Below are 21,242 nucleotides of genomic sequence, written 5' to 3'. Positions count from 1 at the left end.
ATAAAAATGTATTTTACAATTTAACAAGAAGCAAAATCACAATGTACAAGAGACATACAAAAGTAGTGTGCAGTCCCTCATCAAGTACCCTTAAGTGCCATTGGGCCCCAGGTGCCTCTCAATGAATAGAAGCAGGAAAGTACAAGAAACTCTGAGGCACTGCAGTCCATTTCTCACTCTGCTTGCAGTCATGGGCTGCCCCACTGATCCACTGGTTACAACTGGTAATGGTGTGTTACACAGAGAGATTTATCTGACAGATTATAGAAGCCAAAGACAGGGAACAGGTCATAAAAGAGAAGACTGATTTTTAATAATCTGTGAGATATCTGTCAGATAAATCTGTCTGTGTAAACACACCATTAGTGGTCACAATTATATATCGGCTGCCAGATGTAGATGATGTCTCTAAAACCAAACTGTAATGAATTACCATAAAGTCTATTACATTTTGGTTAAGCTCCGGCTTAACCTTTAGCTCTACGTACCAAAACCCACAACTTATTCAAACTTACCTGATCTGGCCCATCAACTTGGCTTAAAACAGATGCAATCTGCAATAAAAAAAGGGAACATTACTCTTAAGTATTGCAATTACACATATTGATTTCACCCAATACTTGGCCATAAAAGCTACCACTGTGAGGCACGTGCAGTTTTTTTGTGCACCATTACAGTAAGTTGTAAAGTGCCACGAGGGAAGAGGGTCAGGGCCAGGTTCTCAAAATCAAGAAAACCGGCTTCTAGATGAGTGGAAAGCAGTTACGAGTAGTTGTGGTGCCACGGCCATTTGAAAAAAAAATTGAAAAAAGTTTGACATGACACAGAGAAGTATCAAATAATTTGACTGGTTACCAACTATTAGTCTCCATAGACACATGGCTTGATCTGTCGCACACTTCTGACTAACAATAAGTAGGGGCTCAGCATTAAGACCTTTGACTTTTTTTGTAAATGAACAGAACACTTTACATACAGTAGATATGAACCAGGAATTGGGAACCTTTAGCTTTGGCTGTCCAGGCATGATGCAAATTGTAGTTTTGCAACAGCTGGTGAGCCGAAGGTTCCCGAACTCTGGTATAAAATCATATCAATGGACATGGCCGAAATACTCATGCTGCCTTTACAAAATGTCAGGTGGCAGGGAAGATAGCATTAATTCAGCAAGCATGAGGAGATGTAGGGAGCATGCAAACAAGTGGACAATAGTGGGCAAACAATGGAAAACAGTGGTAACCCATTCACAGCCATCCCGTCACAAGGCAGGTTTGTTACCTTTGCTCCAAGATCTTCCTTTCTGAATCCTAGAAGCTCTAGATACTTCCCTCGAGAATCATCTTCAAAATTTACCTGGGAACACAGGAAGTTTGAGTGAGATATATAACTATGCTGAAGCTGAAATAATATTTTTGGATAGACAGCACCTACGCCGTGCAAGCATAGTACAGATGCATCTTCTGCTGTATTGCGCATGCGCAGCATAGTAGAGACGTCGGAGTGGCCGATGTGCAATGCCAGCACCCGGGTGACGTCAGCATGCAGCGCTTTCCAACTCGCCCAGAGGGGCGTGATTACAGCGCCGGAACCCTCCAGGACCTAGCTGACCCAGCCACATACCCAGATGGCTACTTAGCTGGTAATTTAAATACAACACAGGAGATTATTCAACCAAGTTCGCGATTTATACGCACGTTTCCTTGGCTTTATGGCCGTTTTTAGCGTGATTGGTTTCCTTTAGGGTAGCTTCGCATGTACCGACTAGGTCCTGGCAGATCACTTTCACTACATACACACAGCGGTCTGAATGACCGCTGCGTGTATGAAATTCTGCCGGCCGCTTAATCCCTTCAGCTCCCGCTCCCACTCCGCTGTATACATTACCTGTCCTCGTTGCACGGGGTCCCGGCGCACTGCTCTCCCGCCCGGCCAATCAGTGGCTGCAGCAGGGCAACACACTGATTGGCCGGGCGGGAGAGCAGTACGCCGGGACCCAGTGCAGCGAGGACAGGTAGTGTATACAGAGCGGGAGCCGGGTGGCAGCTGAAGGGGTTAAGCGGCCGGCAGAATTACATACACGCAGCGGTCGCTCAGACCGCTGTGTGTATGTAGTGAAAGTGATCTGCCAGGACCTAGCCAACTCGCAGCATTATTAACGCTGCTAGTCAGTGCGTGTGAAGCTACCCTTAAAGTGACTGTACCACCAGGCCCAGGCTAAAGCACTGGAGGCGGGGCGACCCACCCTTAGTGGGAGGAAACCCCCGCCCCTCTGATAGGGTTCAATTGATTCTAATGGAGTCACATCATAGAGGGGCCGGGTTTCTTCCCACTAAGGGTGAGTCGGCCCGCCTCCAGTGCTTCAGCCTGGGCCTGGTGGTACAGTCACTTTAAGTCTCTGCAATGCAATAAAATCTACATTGAAATCCTGAACAAACATATAAACCCGCTGTGAAAACTGTGGATATCCAAGATATATACCACAAATGTATGACAAATGTAGGTCTCACCTCAAGAACCTCCACCTCATAAATGGAGTTCCCTGTTAAAGAGGTTGATGTAATTGAAGACCTGACTGAAATGGGGATATCTGAAAAAAGCTGAGCACAGGACACAAATTTAAACTAAGAAAGGTCAAATAGTACTTAATACATTGGAATGTACTATTAGACCAGATTCACACTACGTATAACACTGGCCGTTCTGTGACCCAGCCGGGTTACAGAACGGCCGGTGTTACTGAAGATCATTCCGTCCAGTACTGCAGTACTGGCTGGATGATCTTCAGTTCTCCTGAATTCGGTTGCCGGCGCACCCGTTTGCGCCTGCATCCGAATTCACCGCTGCACACAATGGAGCAGCCGGACAGAGCCGCACGCGCCATTGTGTGAACTGACAGGTTCTCTGCGGCCGCTATTCAATAAATAGTGGCCGCAGTTTACTGTGTGTATACGCTCAAGATTCCAATAGAACGTATGTTTTGCATAAATCATGGCCATTGTTGCAAATTGCAACAACGGCCATGATTTATATTAAACATACAATGTGTGAACAGTGCCTTACAAAATGACACTCAGAAAATTCAATGACAAAAAGCAGATAGACAGGAGGTAATAACTAACCTTGAGGAATGACCAGACATTTTTTTCAAAGTCATTCTTGGCATCATCAATCTTTTTCTGGCAATAGTCAAGGAACGCTCCTGTGCTGACCACATCTTGAAGTTTGTTGGAGCGGTTCAGAAATTCTTCCTCAGTGACCACTTGGCTGACATACACGTGATACCGGTCCCCCTGTGGATGCTGTTGGGCTGCTTGAGTCTTCTCAGCTCCAAACGTAACCAACTTCCCCCCAAACTGCAAAAAAATAAAAATGAGAAAAACAAAATCAGATTGGCGATTCCAATTAATGGCGTTCAAACACTTATGATTCTTAAGGATTTCCAGAGAAGCAGACATTAAATGGGTTGTTCATTTAAGAAACCTATTTTGACATTGTGGAATTCTGAGTAAATTTAGGGTGGGTTTCATGGTCAGGACCCTCATCTCTGGGTGGGAATGAAAAATTGGTTACAAAGACTATTTCTTGCACTGGAGGTTGTCTGGTACTACACAAATAACCCAATGATATGAATGGACAATTTGTAATTCTTCATTTTCCCTGTAGGGGCACTGCAGGAAAGTTAACCTTACCGGCAGGTTTCCCTATAGCAGATTGCTTGGGCCCCAGGTATTATGATGCTTTGCGATTAACTTTTTTCGCAAGGACAGTCGAAAAGTTAAAACTGCTTTAATGCTAAAAAACTGTGGTATAAAAAATGGCTTGCACTGGCTTATGCTGGATGTCACCAATGACGAATTCCTATTTAAGGGGTTACCGAGCGCTACAAAAACATGGCCACTTTTCCCCCTCTCTTGACTCCAGTTCAGGTGCGGTTTGCAATTGAGCTCCATTTACTTCAATGGAACTGAGTTTGAAACCCCACCCAATCTGGAGACAAGAGAGGGGGAAAGTCGCCATGTTTATGTAGAGCTGGATAACCCCTTTACCATCTCCTTTGCTTGGGTTGGAGGAAGGAGGGTACTGGTGTGCATCTGCAGTTGTATGATAGTTTGTCCATGTATTGTTGTGTGCCCACCTTGCCAAGTTACTGTATTGGACATTAAATCAGATCAACGCTACATTGCCGGCACTTCTCAGATTGTGCTCCTGTTAAGATGACCGTTGGACTCTATGTAGAAATGTCAGAAATATTTGTAGTGCTGTGCTCCATGTGGCATTGGTGGATGTTACGTTATGTGCTGTAACCTTATCTTTTTGAAAACGTTAAATAAATTATTTGAAAATATGACTTCCCCTGGGAAGACCATGGTGTCCTCCCACCAACCCAGGAGGAGGTTTGCGTAGCTGGGTGCACATGGGCTACCCATGGCCGTCCCCCTGAGTTGGTGGTAATACTCATGGTCAAACCCCTACCCCCTGAGGAGAGGAATCCCGAAGGGTCAATACCTCAGGGTACGGAGGAACTGCTCCTCTGAACAGGAATTCCATAGACAGGCAGCAACCCTCAAGAGGAGGTTTGCTGCAAGAGGGTACCCTGAGGAACCCCTACGTGAGGCATATCAATATGCCCAGGGCCAGGATCGACGCCACCTTGTGTCGTCTATTAGACCACGGCAGACCGAGGAGAAGGTTGCGCGTATTGTGGGCACATTTGACGATAGGGCGCCTGAGATTAGAAAAATTCTGCAGACATACTGGCCGATACTGACTGTGGATGAAGACCTCACTGACATTCTCCCTCATACACCCCGTATAACGTTTCGGAAGGGACGTAATTTGAGGGATGGATTAGTACATAGCCACTACACACGGCCGAGTGCAAATCTTATGTGGCTGAATGTCAAATCCACAGGTATGTTCAAATGTGGGAGGTGCAAAGCATGCAATTTTGTGAGGACCACTAAACGAGTGGAAAGTGCAGCAACGGGGGAGACTTTTCAGGGATTTCCTTAACTGTAGATCAGATGGAGTTGTATATATCTGCAAATGTGATTGCCCTAAGGACTATGTGGGTAAAACATTTAGGGAATTTAGAAGACGCGTATGTGAACACATAAAGGATGTGGAACATAGGAGGGACACTCCAATAGCACGTTATGTCTGGGAGACTCATCGGGGTGATCCCAGATGTCTCTCCTTTATGGCAATTGAGAGAATCAGACCTTCCCCTAGGCAGGGTGACTGGAACAAGAGGATTCTGTGTAAGGAAGCAGTTTGGATATATAGATTTAAGTCACAGGCCCCTGTAGGCCTGAATGAAATGCAAAATTATACGTGTTTCCTATAAGTTAACTTTCCCTTCTTTATTTTTCGATGTAATATTGTCACAGTGAATGTCATTTGAGGCTGATCAGTCAGTGTTGACAACTGAGCAGGAGTGCTCATGCCATGTTAAAAAGGTATTCATCATCCCCCCCCACATCATGCAAAATGTGAGAAAGAGTGATAATGGGATGATGGGTCGGGGGATGGTAGACTCAGGAGGAGTGAGATGGTGACATTAGTCACTATCTATTAGACGGCCTTGGGGCTTTATATATAGGTTCCTGTGATGCCGCCTTGGGCAGATGTGCCTGTGATGCCTCTCTCCCTCACTTAACCTCAATTCTATAAAAACCCTCCCTCCCCTCCCCCCTTTTCTTGATCATGCACCCTGCCTTACCCTTCCTTCCCTTATTGGTCCCTTTAGAATATCAATATATACTAGGGCGTATAAGGGAAAGGTTCCAGCGCGGGGTCGCCCTTTCTAGGGAGGTAGCTCTGCTTATAGATAGGTAGGGGTTAACAGGGGATAATAGGGAGGGTCCAATATAAGGGACAGGGACTACCTTTACTATCTTCCCTGTCCTTGGTTATAAAAGATCTAAACTTGGGAATCGCTATCAAGCACAGATATTGGGGTACATACCACCTTAAAACCTAATCATTGTAGCTTGGATAGGAAGGTAGTTAAGATTAAGCCTCCAGTGCCACTGTACAGTATCGTAGTTCACATTAAAGTGGTACTGATGTGATAGAGTCAAAGCAAAACCATCGTATGATGGTGGAGCGCAGCGCTGGAACGCAGCGCCGGACCCAAGCAGGTGGAACGCACGGTGGAGCGCATCGGCGCTCCACGTAATGACGCGTGCGATCATGTGACTGAAACCGGAAGCGCGCGCACGGCATTAGCCGGCATCTGATGGGTGGAGAGAGGCATTTAAGGAGTTCTTGGCCAGGCGGCACACAGGTATCTTCAACACCCGGCGGTATATCACTGCAGCCCGAATGGAGGCCGGATACCACGACCTAAGGGGAAGGAGTAAGAGGCTCGGCTGAGCCATCTTTGATTTACCATACTGTCTCCTTAGTTTTAGCCACTATTGGCTTTTCTCTGTTGGCTGATTGGGCGATACAGAGTATTTAGTGCACATACGTCACAATTCTAAAGGAGAGTTGTATTTATCTATCTATCTATCATGGATTTAACTGTTAATGGTCTGTAAGTGTGGGATATATTCCAGCACAGCACCTGTGCACTTTAACCCCTGATGATCCGTGGCTACACACCATGGGGAAACGCGTCGGGTTATTAATGTTGTGTGTTTAATAATATCAGCTAATTTTTGATTTGGGTTCAATTTGTCTTGAGTTTTGTAGTATCAGTTAACGTGTTTATTTGTGACTGTTACGACATTTATATTAATTTGGAAATATCAGTTAGTAGTTGGATGTTTGTCGCCTTACTATTTGGATTGGTTGATCCAGGCGACTCTCATATAGTATGCACCGATCCAAGGTGCAAACTTGGAATTAATTGTGGTTTATGTGGCGTTTTTAGCATTTTTAGCCAAATTAATAAATGTGATGTTTTAGAAGTGTGATACGCCCCTGTGATTTTGTTTATGTTCACACAATGTTTAAACAACGTCCGCTGTCTGACATGTTCCAGCTCCTCATACTGCCATATCGGTCGCAGGAACATCATTTTATTTTAACTGCAATGCGTGTGTGCTTGCGCTCTAATTAACCATTGAAGTCTATGCAAGGAACGGCCGTTGTTTCCACTGAAGCGGCCAGAAATAATTGACATGTTAACTATTTCCGTGGCTGTACTGAACAATGGCCGTTGTTAAACACAGAGTGTGAACAACAGCCATCGTTTCCCTTAGATTTCAATGCAGTGCATTATTTTAAGGCATGATCAGCCGATGTTTTGATTGCCAACAATGGCCATATATGTCTTCAAAAATACACTGTGTGAACAAAGCCTAAAAGTTATGACCGATTCCTACAAATTTCTTAAAGAGAACCAATCACCTCAAATTAACTGTCCCTATAATAAAAGATTATCTCTCCCTAAATCTATTCCTGAAGATACAGACTGCCTGTGCAGTCTGTATCTTATGCTTTTACCTAATCCTGTATAGCGGAGCAGTAAGGGCGGGGGCGGCCATCTTGATGACGTCACAGTGGTGCGTTCCAGCGCTGGAACGCAAGGGACGTAATCAAGATGGCGCCCGGCTTTACTGCACCGCTACAGAGGACTGGGTAAAGTATAAGATACAGACTGCAAAGGTAGTCTGTATCTTCATGAAGTTTATTTCTGAAGATACAGACTGCCTGTGCAGTCTGTATCTTATACTTTACGTCCCTTGCGTTCCAGCGCTGGAACGCACCAGTGACATCATCAAGATGGCCGCCCCCCGCCCTTACTGCTCCGCTATACAGGATTAGGTAAACGCATAAGATGCAGACTGCACAGGCAGTCTGTATCTTCAGGGACAGACTATAAGGCCCAGTTAGAATAGACATACACAGCGTTCTCGCGCTGTATAGCGCGGGATCACTGTGTATTTACAGAGCGGCGGCAAAGGCTCATGGGAGCCCTTCCCGCCGCTCGGCATGCCGGGAGCTTCCTGTCTCGCGCCGGCTCTTTTGAAAAGAGCCGGCGCGAGACAGGAAAAGAGAATGTGTATATTTTAAAAACGCGGCCGTAAAATTAAATAATTCCAATTACAAATATTAATAAAATATTAATTTACAGCTAATTATCAAAAAAAAAAAATTTTTAATTTCGGCCATGATTGGTTCTCTTTAAATTCAGTTCCAAAGAACTGAAAGTTGGAGATTCTTGATTAAAGATGAACCCTACTGAGAAGGAAAGTAATATGAAGCTGTAGGCTGCAGCCTTAAAAGGGAGTTCTCCGATTAAAACTTACTGCGACCTGCGGCTTTATTTAAAACACCCCCCCTTCCTTCCCACTGTGTTCTTTTACTTGAACCCCATCATGTGGATAAGGGTCAAATATGTTTTTATCGAAAAACCCCTTTAAAGAGTCTTCCAACATTTATAGCGTTATAACAGCAGACAATCACTTACAGAAAATGAGGCCCCAACTGGTCGTCGCAGCCACTTTGGTGGTTTTTTCAGAGGTTGAACGCTGCTCTGTGGTGCAGTCTGCTGAGGAAGCTGCAGAGGAGGAAGGGATTGTCCAGTGCCAAATGGGTCCAAATTCCCAAAAGATAAAGAAAGCTGGGCAGGAAAAAAAACATAACCAAATTCACTACATTCACTTGCACTGACATAAAACCTTTAACAGAAAATAGTCCCAATAATAAGCTGAAACTTTGAGGATGAAAACCCGGGTAATTTACCTTATCCGCCTGTTTCTGATTGAGATTGTCATTGCCTCCACCCATGATGGAATAAACGCTGATATGTCCATCAAAAGAAGCTGCAGAAAGCACAGCCGGATTCCGCGGACACCACTGGATATCAAAACACCACTGGGTATTGGTAGGAAGTTCATACAAAACCTTAGAATATGAAAAAAAAAAAAGAAGGTTAATCCAAACAGGTCGATATCTACACAACACAGAGAAGAGAATGATTTAGGGTCATAGGTTTCATTCATTTAAAACATTTAGAACAAGAAAATTGAATATAAAGAGGGATATAACAATGTTGGAAGGTTTTATAGTCACTTACTTCTCCGGTGTTGGGATTGGAGCAGAGTATTTTGGAGTCTTTCGCACAGCTCAGTAACATTTCTGGGTCTGCCATACTCCAGGCAATAGCCAAGATGCCCCTGATGGTAAAAGAATATTTCAGAAGGTGCCCTCACAGAAAAAAAAAAAAAAAAAGATTGTATCCATCCATATATCCATCTCTCTATCCCCCCAATCTTATACCCATCTATCTCTCTATCCATCTCATACTTCTGACCTGGCTTTCATTATTGCTGCACCAGGGAGTAGATGAGAAATCTGTTACATACCTTGCATGATTTTCCATCACTCGTAATGGTGAAGAAGCAAATCTAAGATCCCACATCTGTATTACAGGTAAGCGATCATCTTCAGAAGACAAGACCATTTGTGTAGCCACATCAGGATGCCAAGCCATGCCAGAACAATGCATCTGCACAGACATTAGAAGATGATTTTTTTTTGTTGTTTAAGGAGAAGTCTGGGAAATTCAAAATTACAGTGTGGGCAGGGGATGGCGGAAACATAATTAAAGAACGTATAGTTACTCGACCGTGTGGCTCCCATACCCCGCCGGTGGAACAGTGGGAAAGAATGAGATACAGCCTGCTCAGCCAATCATTGACTGCAGCAGTGTCCCGCCCAGTCACTGACTGGCTGAGTGGGGCATCTGTCAGCCGAGTTGGTGACATAGCAGGGGGGAAATATGAAGAATGTCGGCACTGGTTCAGGAGCTGTACACAGCGCTGTGAGGGCTTGGGGAACAGTAAATATACTTCCTTTATTATGTTCCCCCCACCCCCGTCCCGAAATGATCTTTTTCTCCCCATCAGACTCCTTTATATACATTGCTTTCCCTCTGATGCTCATCATAGTCCATCCGCCCTGCCTACTTCCCGCTCACAGCACTCCTGCAAGTTTCCTACTCAAAGCTGCAGACTATAGCACATTGAGGGGGAGGTTAAAAGCAATAGCACACAATCGGCAGGTTAGACAGATCCAACCTGCTACTAGATTCTAATTGGTTACATCCAAAATGGATACACACATGCACATATGTATAAATACTCAATGTTGAGCTATTGTAATGTACGTCACAAACACAGTCTCAAATCAATAATAATCCTATAAAGGGAAAAAGAAGACCTTACGTGTAATGATAAACTGAAATCAATACAAATAAAATATTGAAGTTCAAAGTTTTATTGGTTAAAAATTAACAACATTAGCAGTAAAAAATCAGAAACCACACATGGAAAACAGCACCACAGGTATGGGCAGGTCCGGGTAACCTGATAATGCAGGCTGCGGCTTCATCAGGAGATGAAGGAGACGAAACGTACGTCGGGGTTTGGCGGCATCCAGGACGGGCAGTGAACTGTGGATGGGTATGTTCTGCACCTTGCTCAATGCACTTTAGCACTTAGTCACTTTGCCATGGACGGTCTAGTTAGGTCATTATTTGGGCTTTAGAGCCATTTATCTCGGTTACATATAGTATCAGTGTATGGTTGTTTGACTATCCCCTAGTAGCTTACAGCGTGTTGCAGCCTGCATTATCAGGTTACCCGGACCTGCCCATACCTGTGGTGCTGTTTTCCATGTGTGGTTTCTGATTTTTTACTGCTAATGTTAAACTTGAACTTCAATATTTTATTTGTATTGATTTCAGTTTATCATTACACGTAAGGTCTTCTTTTTCCCTTTATAGGATTATTATAGATTCTAATTGGGCAGGGCACTGGAAGCGCGGTTATATCTTTATTTTAAGGCTATGTTCACACTACGTAAAACTACGGCCGTAGTTCTCGCCGCAGAACTACGGCCGTAGTTTTGCGGGGTGGAACATAGCCTTATTGTCAGTGGGATCCCGTCCGGAGCGTACACACATCGTATGCACTCCGGCCGGGATCCTGTGCGGTGCCGAAAAAAACTGACAGGTCAGTTTTCTGCGGCCGGAATTCTCTGAATTCTGTCCGCAGAAAGACCTGTCGGTTCACACTGTGAAGCAAGCGGCTTTGGCCTGTGTGCTATGGGAAGCTCTGATGCAGGCGCGCGCTGATGCGCCCGCATCAGAGCTCGGTGGCCGGAAAGATCACCAGGCCGGTACTTAAGTGGCCGGGGTCACGGAACGGCCGGTCTGATACAGTGTGTGAACATAGCCTAAAGGTGCGCTGCTCCAGTAATGATAAAACATAGACGGTTTGGTGCAGTGGAGGCGGTCATGTAGCCGTAAGTGCACTGATCAGCCTGCTTACCGGCTCAATTTAGAAGTCCTAGATTATCCCTTTAACAACACACACATGCTTAAAGAGACGCAGCATAGAGTTAAGTATTCACCCTACCCTGTTGCTGTGGTCGCTGACTTTAAGAATTGGTTCATTTTTTCGCAGGTCCCATACTGTGGCTCTACCACTGGGGCTAGCAGAAGCCAGAATGTGCTGAACTTGTCTGTTCCATGCAATGCAGCTGATGTCCTCCAGGGGCTGAAATGTTTTTTTTATCAAAAGGTGTCAAAATATGTTAATGTCAACCAGCAATAATTCCAAGAAAAACAAGAAAAAAAGCTTGCAAAGACAAGAAAAACAATGCACCTCCTTATCAATATATAGGAGTCTCATTTGGATGTCACAAATAGACAAAAATCACACAGACATACAAAGACAGCTACCACCGCAAGCCTGCAGGTAACAGAGATACACTAAAACCATTAAAAACTCTGTGTAACCATATTATGGTATACAAAGTATATGGCCAGGTGCTGTGTGCCCCCACCCACTAGGCAAACCCCTCCCTAAACTGTCTGACAGGAATGAAGTTATACAGATTTGTAAATAACTTCTATTTGAAAATCTCCAATATTCCAGTACTTTTCAGCTGCTGTATGTCCTGCAAGAAGTGGTGTATTAGTCTCAGTGCTCTCAGCTGCCACCTCTGTCTGTGTCAAGGACTGCTCTGGACAGAGGTGGCAGCACAGAACACAGTGTCAGACTGGAGAGAATAAACCACTTCCTGCAGGACATACTGCATAGCGTGTTTGTATATTACCCATGAAACACATGTCAACCTTTTATTTTATTTTATTTTTTTTAGCTCTACTGGATGAGGTACGCCTTAAAGAGAAAGGCATGGAGATGAGGTTTTTTTTATTTTTACATTAACATTTTATTTTCCTGTCCCACTTGGGGACTTCACTATCTGATTGCCTACTGACAGGCATAATACACAATGCTGAGCTGCACACTGCATTGTATGGTATTGTGCCTGTCACAGGCATAGCTGATCCGACTCTGTTTTAGAGCAGAGCCTGATCAGCTTCCGTAGTTATGACACTGGAGGCCTCCAAGTGTCATAGCTGCCATCGGGACCCTGCAATAGTTTCGCAGAGCCTTGGTCGGGAACAGAGGGAGAATTCTCCCTATAGATGCTACAATGGCACTGACCACAGTATCTAGTCTTAACTGCTGGGATCCAAGTGTACCCACAACAGTTGTGGCGGGTGTCCAGCTGTCATTACTGACAGCCGGGCCCCACCATGTATGGCACGTGCCTGTTTCAGCTACGGACGCAACTGAAGTCCATGAGTGGGAACAAACAGCAAAAATGGAGGTACAGTTGTATCCATGGTCCTGAACAGGTTAATAAAGCCAGGGATCCCTTTGCTGCTGCTGCAATACTTCTACGACACTGTTAATTTGAAGTGCAGAGCAGAGATGAGCGAGAACCTCAAGCATGCTGCATCCAACTTCTTAAGCCAGCGGTAAACATACGCAGAGCGATCAAGATTGGACGGACCTGAGCATGCTTGATAGGGTGACATTTTCTCCTGCTTACTTTTATTTGGTATTCCTTTAAATAAACACTAAGCACAGACAGGGATATAACGGAGTAGAAGGAAAAGCTTCTTACCTGAGATTTGGTGCCAGGCGTCATGGGGACAGCTAGGTGATTACAATCCCAAATGTAAATTTCAGATTCATTGGCACCAGAGGCAAAAAGGTTTGTCTGTAAAGTGGGTGAAGAGCACAATCGATTACCTCCCTGATAGTGAAAACCATATACAAGCCGCACAACCTACTCATCTATATGTGTAAAAGATATTGGCACAAACAACACTAAATGTAGTTAAGAGACCTTACCTGGAAGGGATTTACATCCAAAGCTCTGACTGGCCCAGTATGCTTATCCTGCTGAGCGATCAGCACGTTATTGTCACCGGCCAAAATCTTGGCGGGGTCATAAAGAATTACATTTCCGTTCTCCCCTCCGGCAATGAGAATACCTGTAACGCTGCTTTCAGAGTTTGCTCCATGTGGCCCCCAAATAAGCTTATGGTACCTGAAAAGTAAAAGAAAAAAAACACACATTTTATTGAGATGAGCAAACCGAATTTCTCAAACAGAGATTCAATTTGAACTTTGCAAAACGTTTGGTTTGATACTGAACCAAAATTTTTGCAGTTTTGAACGTGTTCAGAAAGATGGTGGCCGCACTTCATTCCTCACAGACACTTTGGAAAATGAAAGGCGGAATCTGATTGGTTGCTAGGGGCAACTGAGCCAGTTTCACTTTACACCATGTTTGCTAAATCTCCCCCTATATGTCTATATTTTGTTTTAGCTGCTGTGAAGTCATCCGGCCTCCACTCATCGTTCTGATTTTTACCTGCGAGACGGACTCTTCTCTGTAGCGCCGACCCATTTAGCCACTTACTCTCCCACTAGTGATTGGCTGAGTGGGCTGTCATTGCAAGAAGAGTGATGGGCAGGGGACGTTACACAAAAGGAGCAGTGTTTTGCTTGTTTGTTTGTTTTTTAATATGCATTATGGGCATAGTATGTCTGCTTGGCATTATATGCATAGGAGGAGACAGATCTCTATCTTTCTTCAAAACAAAGCGTTGATGGTGCATGCTGTACATAAAGATTTATAGATTGTAAGCCCTCGCGGGCAGGTCCTCTTCCCCCATGTACCAGTCTGCCATTTGCCTTCATGTAACCTGTTTTGATCTTGTACTGTTTCTGTTTGTTACCCCTATCTATTGTATAGTGCTCTGGAATTAAGGGCCCCTTATAAATAAATAATAAATAATAATAATAATAATAATAATAATAAAGCATAGTCAAGACCTGAATACAACTAAATAAAAAGATTTAGCCAGAGTAACTGTGGTCTGTGAGACACAATGCAGAAATAAATAAATACCGATGAGAAGAGGCAAAGGAAGCGCAGGACTTCATATCTAGCGATGGTTCATCCAAATCCAGCTCGAAAATCTCCAAAGATGCATTTGTGCTGAATGTGGCATCAAGCTGTTGGGCAGAGGTGCCTAGAAATACAAAATTATAGTTTTAGTGCACTGGGGGTTGGACTATGGCCCCCAGTGCACCACACCTCCCCCCAGCAGTCCTGCTTTGCTGATATTCAGTAGGAGGGGTGGGCCAGCCGGGGCAAGATCATCGCACTGTGGGTGGTAGTCTGGCCCCCAGTGCACCAATACAACGTATTGGTATACGGATTAAACTCTTAATATCACGGAAATGGTGCTGGAGATGACAGTAAGAAACTTACCTTCATCCTCAGCGCCCTGTGCACATATCAGCATTAGATACTTCTAATCTGTTGACAGTTTCCCTTTAATGCTGAACATTTTTCAGCTTCAGAGATGCCGAGGAGTCCATATCAAAGTTCTTGCTCCAAAATTATTATGAATTTAAAGGGGTACTCCGGGCTGGGGGGCTTTTTCAGTTATGATCAGGGAGGAGGTGGATGAGGGCAACAACGTCCCCTTACCTCCCCGGTTCCAGCGCCGGGTATCGGATCGCATCCCACCGGTCCGCACTGCCCAGCCGATTCCTGGTCCCTGATGCGGGCTTGAGACGTGAAGTTTCAAGTCCGCTCAGCCAGTGAGTGACAGACTGACTGGCTGAGCGGACTTGAAATGTCACGTCTCAAGCCCCTGCAGAGATCAGAAAGCGGCCGGGCAGTGCGGACCGGTATGATGCGATTCGGGACCCGGCGCTGGAACCGGGGAGGTAAGAGGACGTCGTTGCCCTCATCCACCTCCTCCCCGATCATAGCCGAAAAAGCCCCCCAGCCCGGAGTACACCTTTAAAGGGAATTACCTGTCAACAGGTAAACTAGTGAGAGGGCATGAACAGAATGATGTATTGTTTACACCTTGTAACCATCACCCACCGGTCAGTAGGCAGATAGCAGGCAACCATAGGCAGGAGGACGCATGCCCTGACGAATATTGAAAACTACAGAGCACGCAAACAATTGAGGGAACAACTGCGCAACGCCTGGTGTCCTCAATATTGATGACCGCTGCAGAGAACAATGTAGGTAATATATTGTCACTAGGTTATGCTGCCCTCACTACACTTTATTTGCACTTACAACGTAGGACAGCATCACTCATCAAATCATACTCTTTACCAAGTACGTTAAGACTAGGAAATGTCTTAAAGTAAATTATATAAAAATATTATTTACTTATAGTATTTCCCCAGATTTATTGAGAAACACAAGCAGATATCAGAAAATAGATAGGAAGATAACTAAAGGGGAACCAGTTAGGCGCTTGATTCTTCTGAAACCACAGGAAGCAGAAACACAGACTCCCTTATTACAACCAGAAACAGGCCGGGCTCACACTAGCTGTCTGTCCAGCTGATAGTCAGGCCGGGATGTGCGGCCATAAAACATGTCCGTATTCTGTTACTATGAAACCAGACACACTGCAGAGCTTCACAGAAATGAGCCAGAAATAGGGGGAGTAATCATCTGGATGCCCCCAGCTTCTCCACACCTCTCTGGACTGGAGTGACAGCCCCCCCATCCCTATCACCTGTCAATTAAGTCCAGAGGGGTGGGGTAAAGTTTAGAACTATTCTCGCCGTTCTCAGCTAGTTCGTAAACTAGCTAGTTCCATTTCTATGGAAATCTGGAGCATCTGGAATTAAATCCTAAGTAGTAGGATCTGTGCCTGCTTCATGCTTCCTGTGGTTTAGCAGTATGACATTCCCTATAGGCTCCTTTCATATTCTGATGTATACAACACTTACCTGTAGCTAGATATATGGGATGTTGCTGAGAAGGGCTCCAGGCCTGCATAGCAGTACGGTCAATCTCTTTTAGCTTCATTCTAGTTAAAAAGAAAATTATCAAAGTATAAAAATTTAGACAAGTGACTGAGACTTGATTGTTACAATCCACCTGGCTTATTAGTAGCCCCAATCATAGTACCTTATTGTTAGATGCTTTTGTTCTTTTTCCCATTGACGCCCAACTACCAATCCCTACTCCCCAATTCCTTTTTTAATTCAACGGGAACTTCAGTGAAGTTACAGATTTATAATTTACTTCTTTTAAAAACTTTCTAGTCTTCCAGTACTTATCACCTGCTGTATGTCCTGCAGAAGGGGGGGATTTTTTCCAGTCACACACAGTGCTCTCTGCTGCCACCTCTGTCCATGTCAGGAACTGTTCAGAGCAGGAGAGGTTTTCTATGGGGATTTGCTACTACTCTGGACAGCTCCTGTTATAGACAGAGGTGGAATCAGAGAGCAGTGTCAGACTGGAAAGAAAACACCACTACCTGCAGGACATACAGCAGCTGATAAGTACTGGAAGACTAGTGATTTTTAAACAGAGGTTATTTACAAATCCATAAAGCTTTCTGACACCAGATGATTTGAAAGAACAAAAATTTAAATTCCCTTAAATGATGGAAAACTTTAAAGGTCCTTTCACATGGCCCAATATCAACATACAGCTTTATACAGAAAGTCTACAACCACAGCTGCTGCAAAGGGTGGATTAGCTACAATCACATATTCTCGCTGCTCTTTCAGCAATAACCACAGATTATCTTTGCAATGGCCAGCTAGACAAATCCATTTTTTCCCAAGATCCATCTCTGTTATAGGGAAGCCAGCAGCGTTTGTGCTGCTGGCTTCCCGATAACAGATGGATCTTGTGAAAAAATGGATTTGTCGAGCTGGCCATTGCAAAGATAATCTGTTCCTCTTGGTTTGAAACAGACTTATACAAGACAACCCTATCTTAGAAATAAATCTGACATAGTGAAGTTAGGCATCGGCTGTCATGTGCATGATTACATTGATTCACTCAACTTTTTCTTTTAAGGGTCCATTCACACCTACAGGTTCTGAAGCATATTTGATGCCGCGTTCCATCACTTAGGGCCGTATTAGATGGCTGAAATTTCCCTGTGAGCTAGCACTGATCTGCAAGATAGGCACTCGCTTACCTAGCCTGTATGCGGCTCGGTAATCATATGGCAGGGTTGTATATACATACATATATATCTATCTTATTGGCGATGTGCGTGCTGCCTTTGCTTTTTACATGTAAAATAATAAAGATTATACTTACCTATTCTTCCTGTTGTCCTGCAGCCTTCTCCTGGCTTTTCCTGCTCACCCTTCTTGCCCAGTCTCTTCAGTGGCAGCCCACTCAGCCAATCACTGGCTGCGGCACTATATTTTCTCAGCCAGTGATTGGCCAAGCAGCCGGTCACCGAAGAGACTGTGCAAGAAGCGTCAGGGTGAACAGGGAACACCAGCAGAAAGGTGCAGGAAAACAGGAAGAATAGGTAAGTATAATCTTAATTATTTTACACGTAAAAAGCAAGGGCAGCACTACCATCAGTCGCGCACCACTACACATACCAAAAGTGCGGCCGTTGACCCATGGTTTTTAAACAAGTTTAATAACCAACGATCAGCCAATGATCACCTCTTCTGATCGTTGTCTTTATTACATGGCGCAATAATCTGCTGAATCGGCCTGATTCTGCAGATTATCGCTCCGTGTAATATGGTCCTTACAGTCAAACAAAATGGATATTGTGCTTAATAGTATTCAACTTTCAGCAATATCTCAACAATAGCTGCAACAAGAAGCGACCTCTTTAAAGGGAATTTGTCAACAGAATATAACCTATTATTTTAAACAGGTTTTTATTCTAACTCCTTCCCAACGGCCCCATGTTAAGATTTATGGAGTGGGCATATGCCATGAGTACCCCCTAAGCCGCTGAATAGAACCTACAGAACTGGGGAAAATGGCCACCTTTCAGTGGAAAAACCATTGACCCTCTTCCCAATGACAGCTAAAATACAAGCTGTTGGCCTCGTGCTGCCAGACAGCAAGCAGCCAATAAGAGCAAGAATTGGCTGGAAAATCTGAGCACTGGCTGCATGCGGCCAAGACCTCGTGTTTCTACCTTTTTTTTTTTTTTAATTTCTTAAATAGCAAGAATAAATATCAGTCAGTTTTTAACAGCCCTAAACCTATAAATTCCTACCCACCCCTAAACAGAGATCTGGCTGTAGAGGAACAGGGTGTCCCAGTGGTTGGACTCTCAAACAGTTAAGATCTTATGACTTAAAGGTCAGTAAAGAGGGCACGACAGATTCCAACAAAATAAATATAGAAATATAATACATGTAAGAAGAATAGACGGCCGTGACCAGCGGTGCTTTAGAAGGACAGATCTCTTCTTCAGGTTTCTTAGATACCACTTTTCTGACAGTAAGCAGTGCAGGTGAAGCACTTCCAGTTCATCCACGTGGACATGCCCTAAAGCATGAGCGGCTTGCACTTTGGACCTCATCTACCATATGTCTACAGCAGCTACCGCCGACACAGCCGACCTTATCAGTAAGGATTTAGTAATGCACTTACTGCAAAGAAAGAAAAAACACGCTCTTCTTTCACACGGCAAAAGAGTCAGAAAATATTTAGAGAAAACCAGTACGTGGCTTTCTTTACAAGACCGTATTTCCAGGTCCACATTATGTCCTTGATTTTTGTTTATTTATTTTTTTTTTTTTACAGTTTCAGACCTGAATCCGCAAAAAACAAAAAACAAAAATGACCTGCACTTGTACGGTCTGTATTTGTGGAACAATTGTGCCCATGTAAGGCGATGGTTCCATAAAAAATACAGTAATCTGTATGCCATCCATATTAGTGAATTGGTCCTGGCAATTCCCGGCCAGGCTCATCCTGGCGGCCATCTTGCAACTATAGAAGACTATGGATGTCATACGGATGCAGATCTGCAAAAACTGCAAAAACAATATTATCGGCATATATTTGCATGTAACAGGGAGGTGATATTAACTAAAGGAGAGAAGAGAACCCCCCCAGGTCCCATGGCTAGCTATGCTGCTGTACACTCCTCCGGAACAGACCAGCTTGATTGACCTTTGGCCCTCTAGCCAAGCTAAGTGACAGGTCATAAGGTGCCACCAGAATGGTAACGTGCACCTCCATTCTAGGATATAGTAAGGAAACTAGTCGTAACTTTTGTTCTTCCCCATCTCTGCAATAACTGGTGTCAGCTATTCTGTATAGAAATCTATAAACGGAAAATATTAGTTATGTTGGCAGCAGATCTGGCCACTTTGTGACATTACACGGCTGTAAAGGACCAGGAGCAATGTAGTATTTATCTACCTGTGAAATGTATGTGAATGCCGGCATATGAGCACACCTTCCTAGAATAGTATACCTTATCTATGCAGCAAGACAAATGGCTTCTATTCTTAGCCGTCAAAGAAGTGTTCAACATATACTGCCACAAGGGGATATACACCAGAGCTGGAGATATAGGTTCTTCATGAACAGCACTGATGATGATGATGATGATGATGATGAGTGACTGCTGCTCTAGACATGTTGCTCTGGGGCCCCTTGCAAGCGTCTCGTCTGCACCAGATACTATTGTGCATATATGACAACAGGCACGTCAGAGCATTTCTACAACCTAGCATTATAGGCAACACTAGATGGACGGACGTTATCATCAGGGTAAAAGCTATATGGCCAAGCCATATATTTAATAAGATTGTTCTTAATGATAGATATAGACTGAAATGGAACCAACCATGCAAAACAATCATGTTACAGCTATAAACAGGCTCCTATAAGCCCCACAGCACTGTTATTTATTACTGTAACAGTGATGTTTACATAACTGGTTCCCTTTAAGGGCTTTTTACACGCGCCAATTATCGTCCAGGATGATTGCTAGACACGCTCCTGAGGCCCATTATCCGCACATGTTAAAGAGACAGTGATCAGCCGAGGATGGGAAAAACGCCCAATCCTCAGGTGATCGCGTCTTTTCGGCAGGCTTTAAAATATAATGCTATCAGCCGCACATCTTTCTGTATAAACAGGGGATGTGTGGCTAATAGAATAGTTTTCAGATCACAAGCAGTGTATACTTACCTTCTGCGCTGCTGTGTGATCTGGCATCCCGCTTTCAGGCTTTCCAGTCACCCATGTATCTGCAGGTCACTGCCTCCTCCAGAATGATAGACAACCGAAGGAGGCAGGGCAGCCTGAAGATACAGCGTCAGAATAGGAGAGCCGTACAGTGTGATGGTGGGTCACACAGAAGCACACTTGGTATGTATGCACTGTTTGTATGATCTGGATAAATCTGAGCAGTCAGTTTTCATGGCTGCACGATTATTTGTGACGTTTAAAAGGCACTGCACACGAGTGCCGATCTTGCTGATTAGATTTAGGTATGTTCACACTGAGTAAAACAGGGGGAATTCCGCTGCGGAATCCTGCCTGTCTAAGTGTGCCATAGCCCGTCTATGGGAGAGCACCCGCTCCTCCGCAGCCGCCGCTCTACGCTCAGAGAAGTGACATGTCACTTCTTTGAGCGGAAAGTGGTGGAGGCGCGCGCCCTCTCTTTCACTCATAGCAGGACACTGAGCACGGCGGGATTTTGTGGCGGAGAGATCCGCCGCAAAATTCTGCCGTATTTGCTCAGTGTGAATATACCCTTAGTCTGTGTCCTTGCACAGGCACCTATTGAGCTGAGTAAAAGGATTGCTAACTAATCCCCCATGTACCTCCATTGTTTTGATAACCTGTTGCCCTTGGTTACGGCCCCTTAGATTGGTCAGGCATGCTCAGTTCAATTACCATCTTCAGGAAGTACTGGCAGATAGTTCCTACTTAGGCCACATTCACACATCCATAGCCGTCCACAATTGCACAGGTCCATTCATAGTGATAGATCATCCATGCTTGCCAATATTTTAGCAGCACAGATCAAGGCCTTATCCATAAAATCACACATGTGTAAAAGGGTCCATAGAAATCACTGGGTACTGTCCACAAATACGGATCGGACAGTATAATACTAATGTGTG

General features: G+C 44.4%; 1 protein-coding gene across 16 annotated transcripts in view; it reads right to left on the bottom strand.

Moving 5' to 3' along the window:
- The window catches only part of SEC31A (SEC31 homolog A, COPII coat complex component), a 51,762-nt gene that overhangs the window by 27,571 nt on the left and 2,949 nt on the right, over nt 1-21,242 (bottom strand). For all 16 annotated transcript variants that reach the window (XM_069978080.1, XM_069978067.1, XM_069978074.1 and 13 more), the window contains exons 2-13: nt 16,101-16,180; nt 14,236-14,359; nt 13,170-13,368; nt 12,940-13,035; nt 11,376-11,516; nt 9,321-9,463; nt 9,032-9,131; nt 8,698-8,859; nt 8,423-8,575; nt 3,120-3,353; nt 1,279-1,353; nt 516-554 (exon numbers count right to left, since the gene is read on the bottom strand). In XM_069978080.1, coding sequence (XP_069834181.1) covers nt 516-554; nt 1,279-1,353; nt 3,120-3,353; nt 8,423-8,575; nt 8,698-8,859; nt 9,032-9,131; nt 9,321-9,463; nt 11,376-11,516; nt 12,940-13,035; nt 13,170-13,368; nt 14,236-14,359; nt 16,101-16,179 — 1,545 coding nt within the window. In that variant the 5' untranslated portion in view covers nt 16,180. The remainder of the gene's footprint in view (nt 1-515; nt 555-1,278; nt 1,354-3,119; nt 3,354-8,422; nt 8,576-8,697; nt 8,860-9,031; nt 9,132-9,320; nt 9,464-11,375; nt 11,517-12,939; nt 13,036-13,169; nt 13,369-14,235; nt 14,360-16,100; nt 16,181-21,242) is intronic.

The sequence above is a fragment of the Dendropsophus ebraccatus genome, chromosome 7 (genome assembly GCF_027789765.1).
Source record: "Dendropsophus ebraccatus isolate aDenEbr1 chromosome 7, aDenEbr1.pat, whole genome shotgun sequence".
Classification (NCBI taxonomy): Eukaryota; Metazoa; Chordata; class Amphibia; order Anura; family Hylidae; genus Dendropsophus; species Dendropsophus ebraccatus.
Note: the sequence above shows the minus strand (reverse complement) of the source record. Positions and strands in the feature narration are given on the sequence as shown.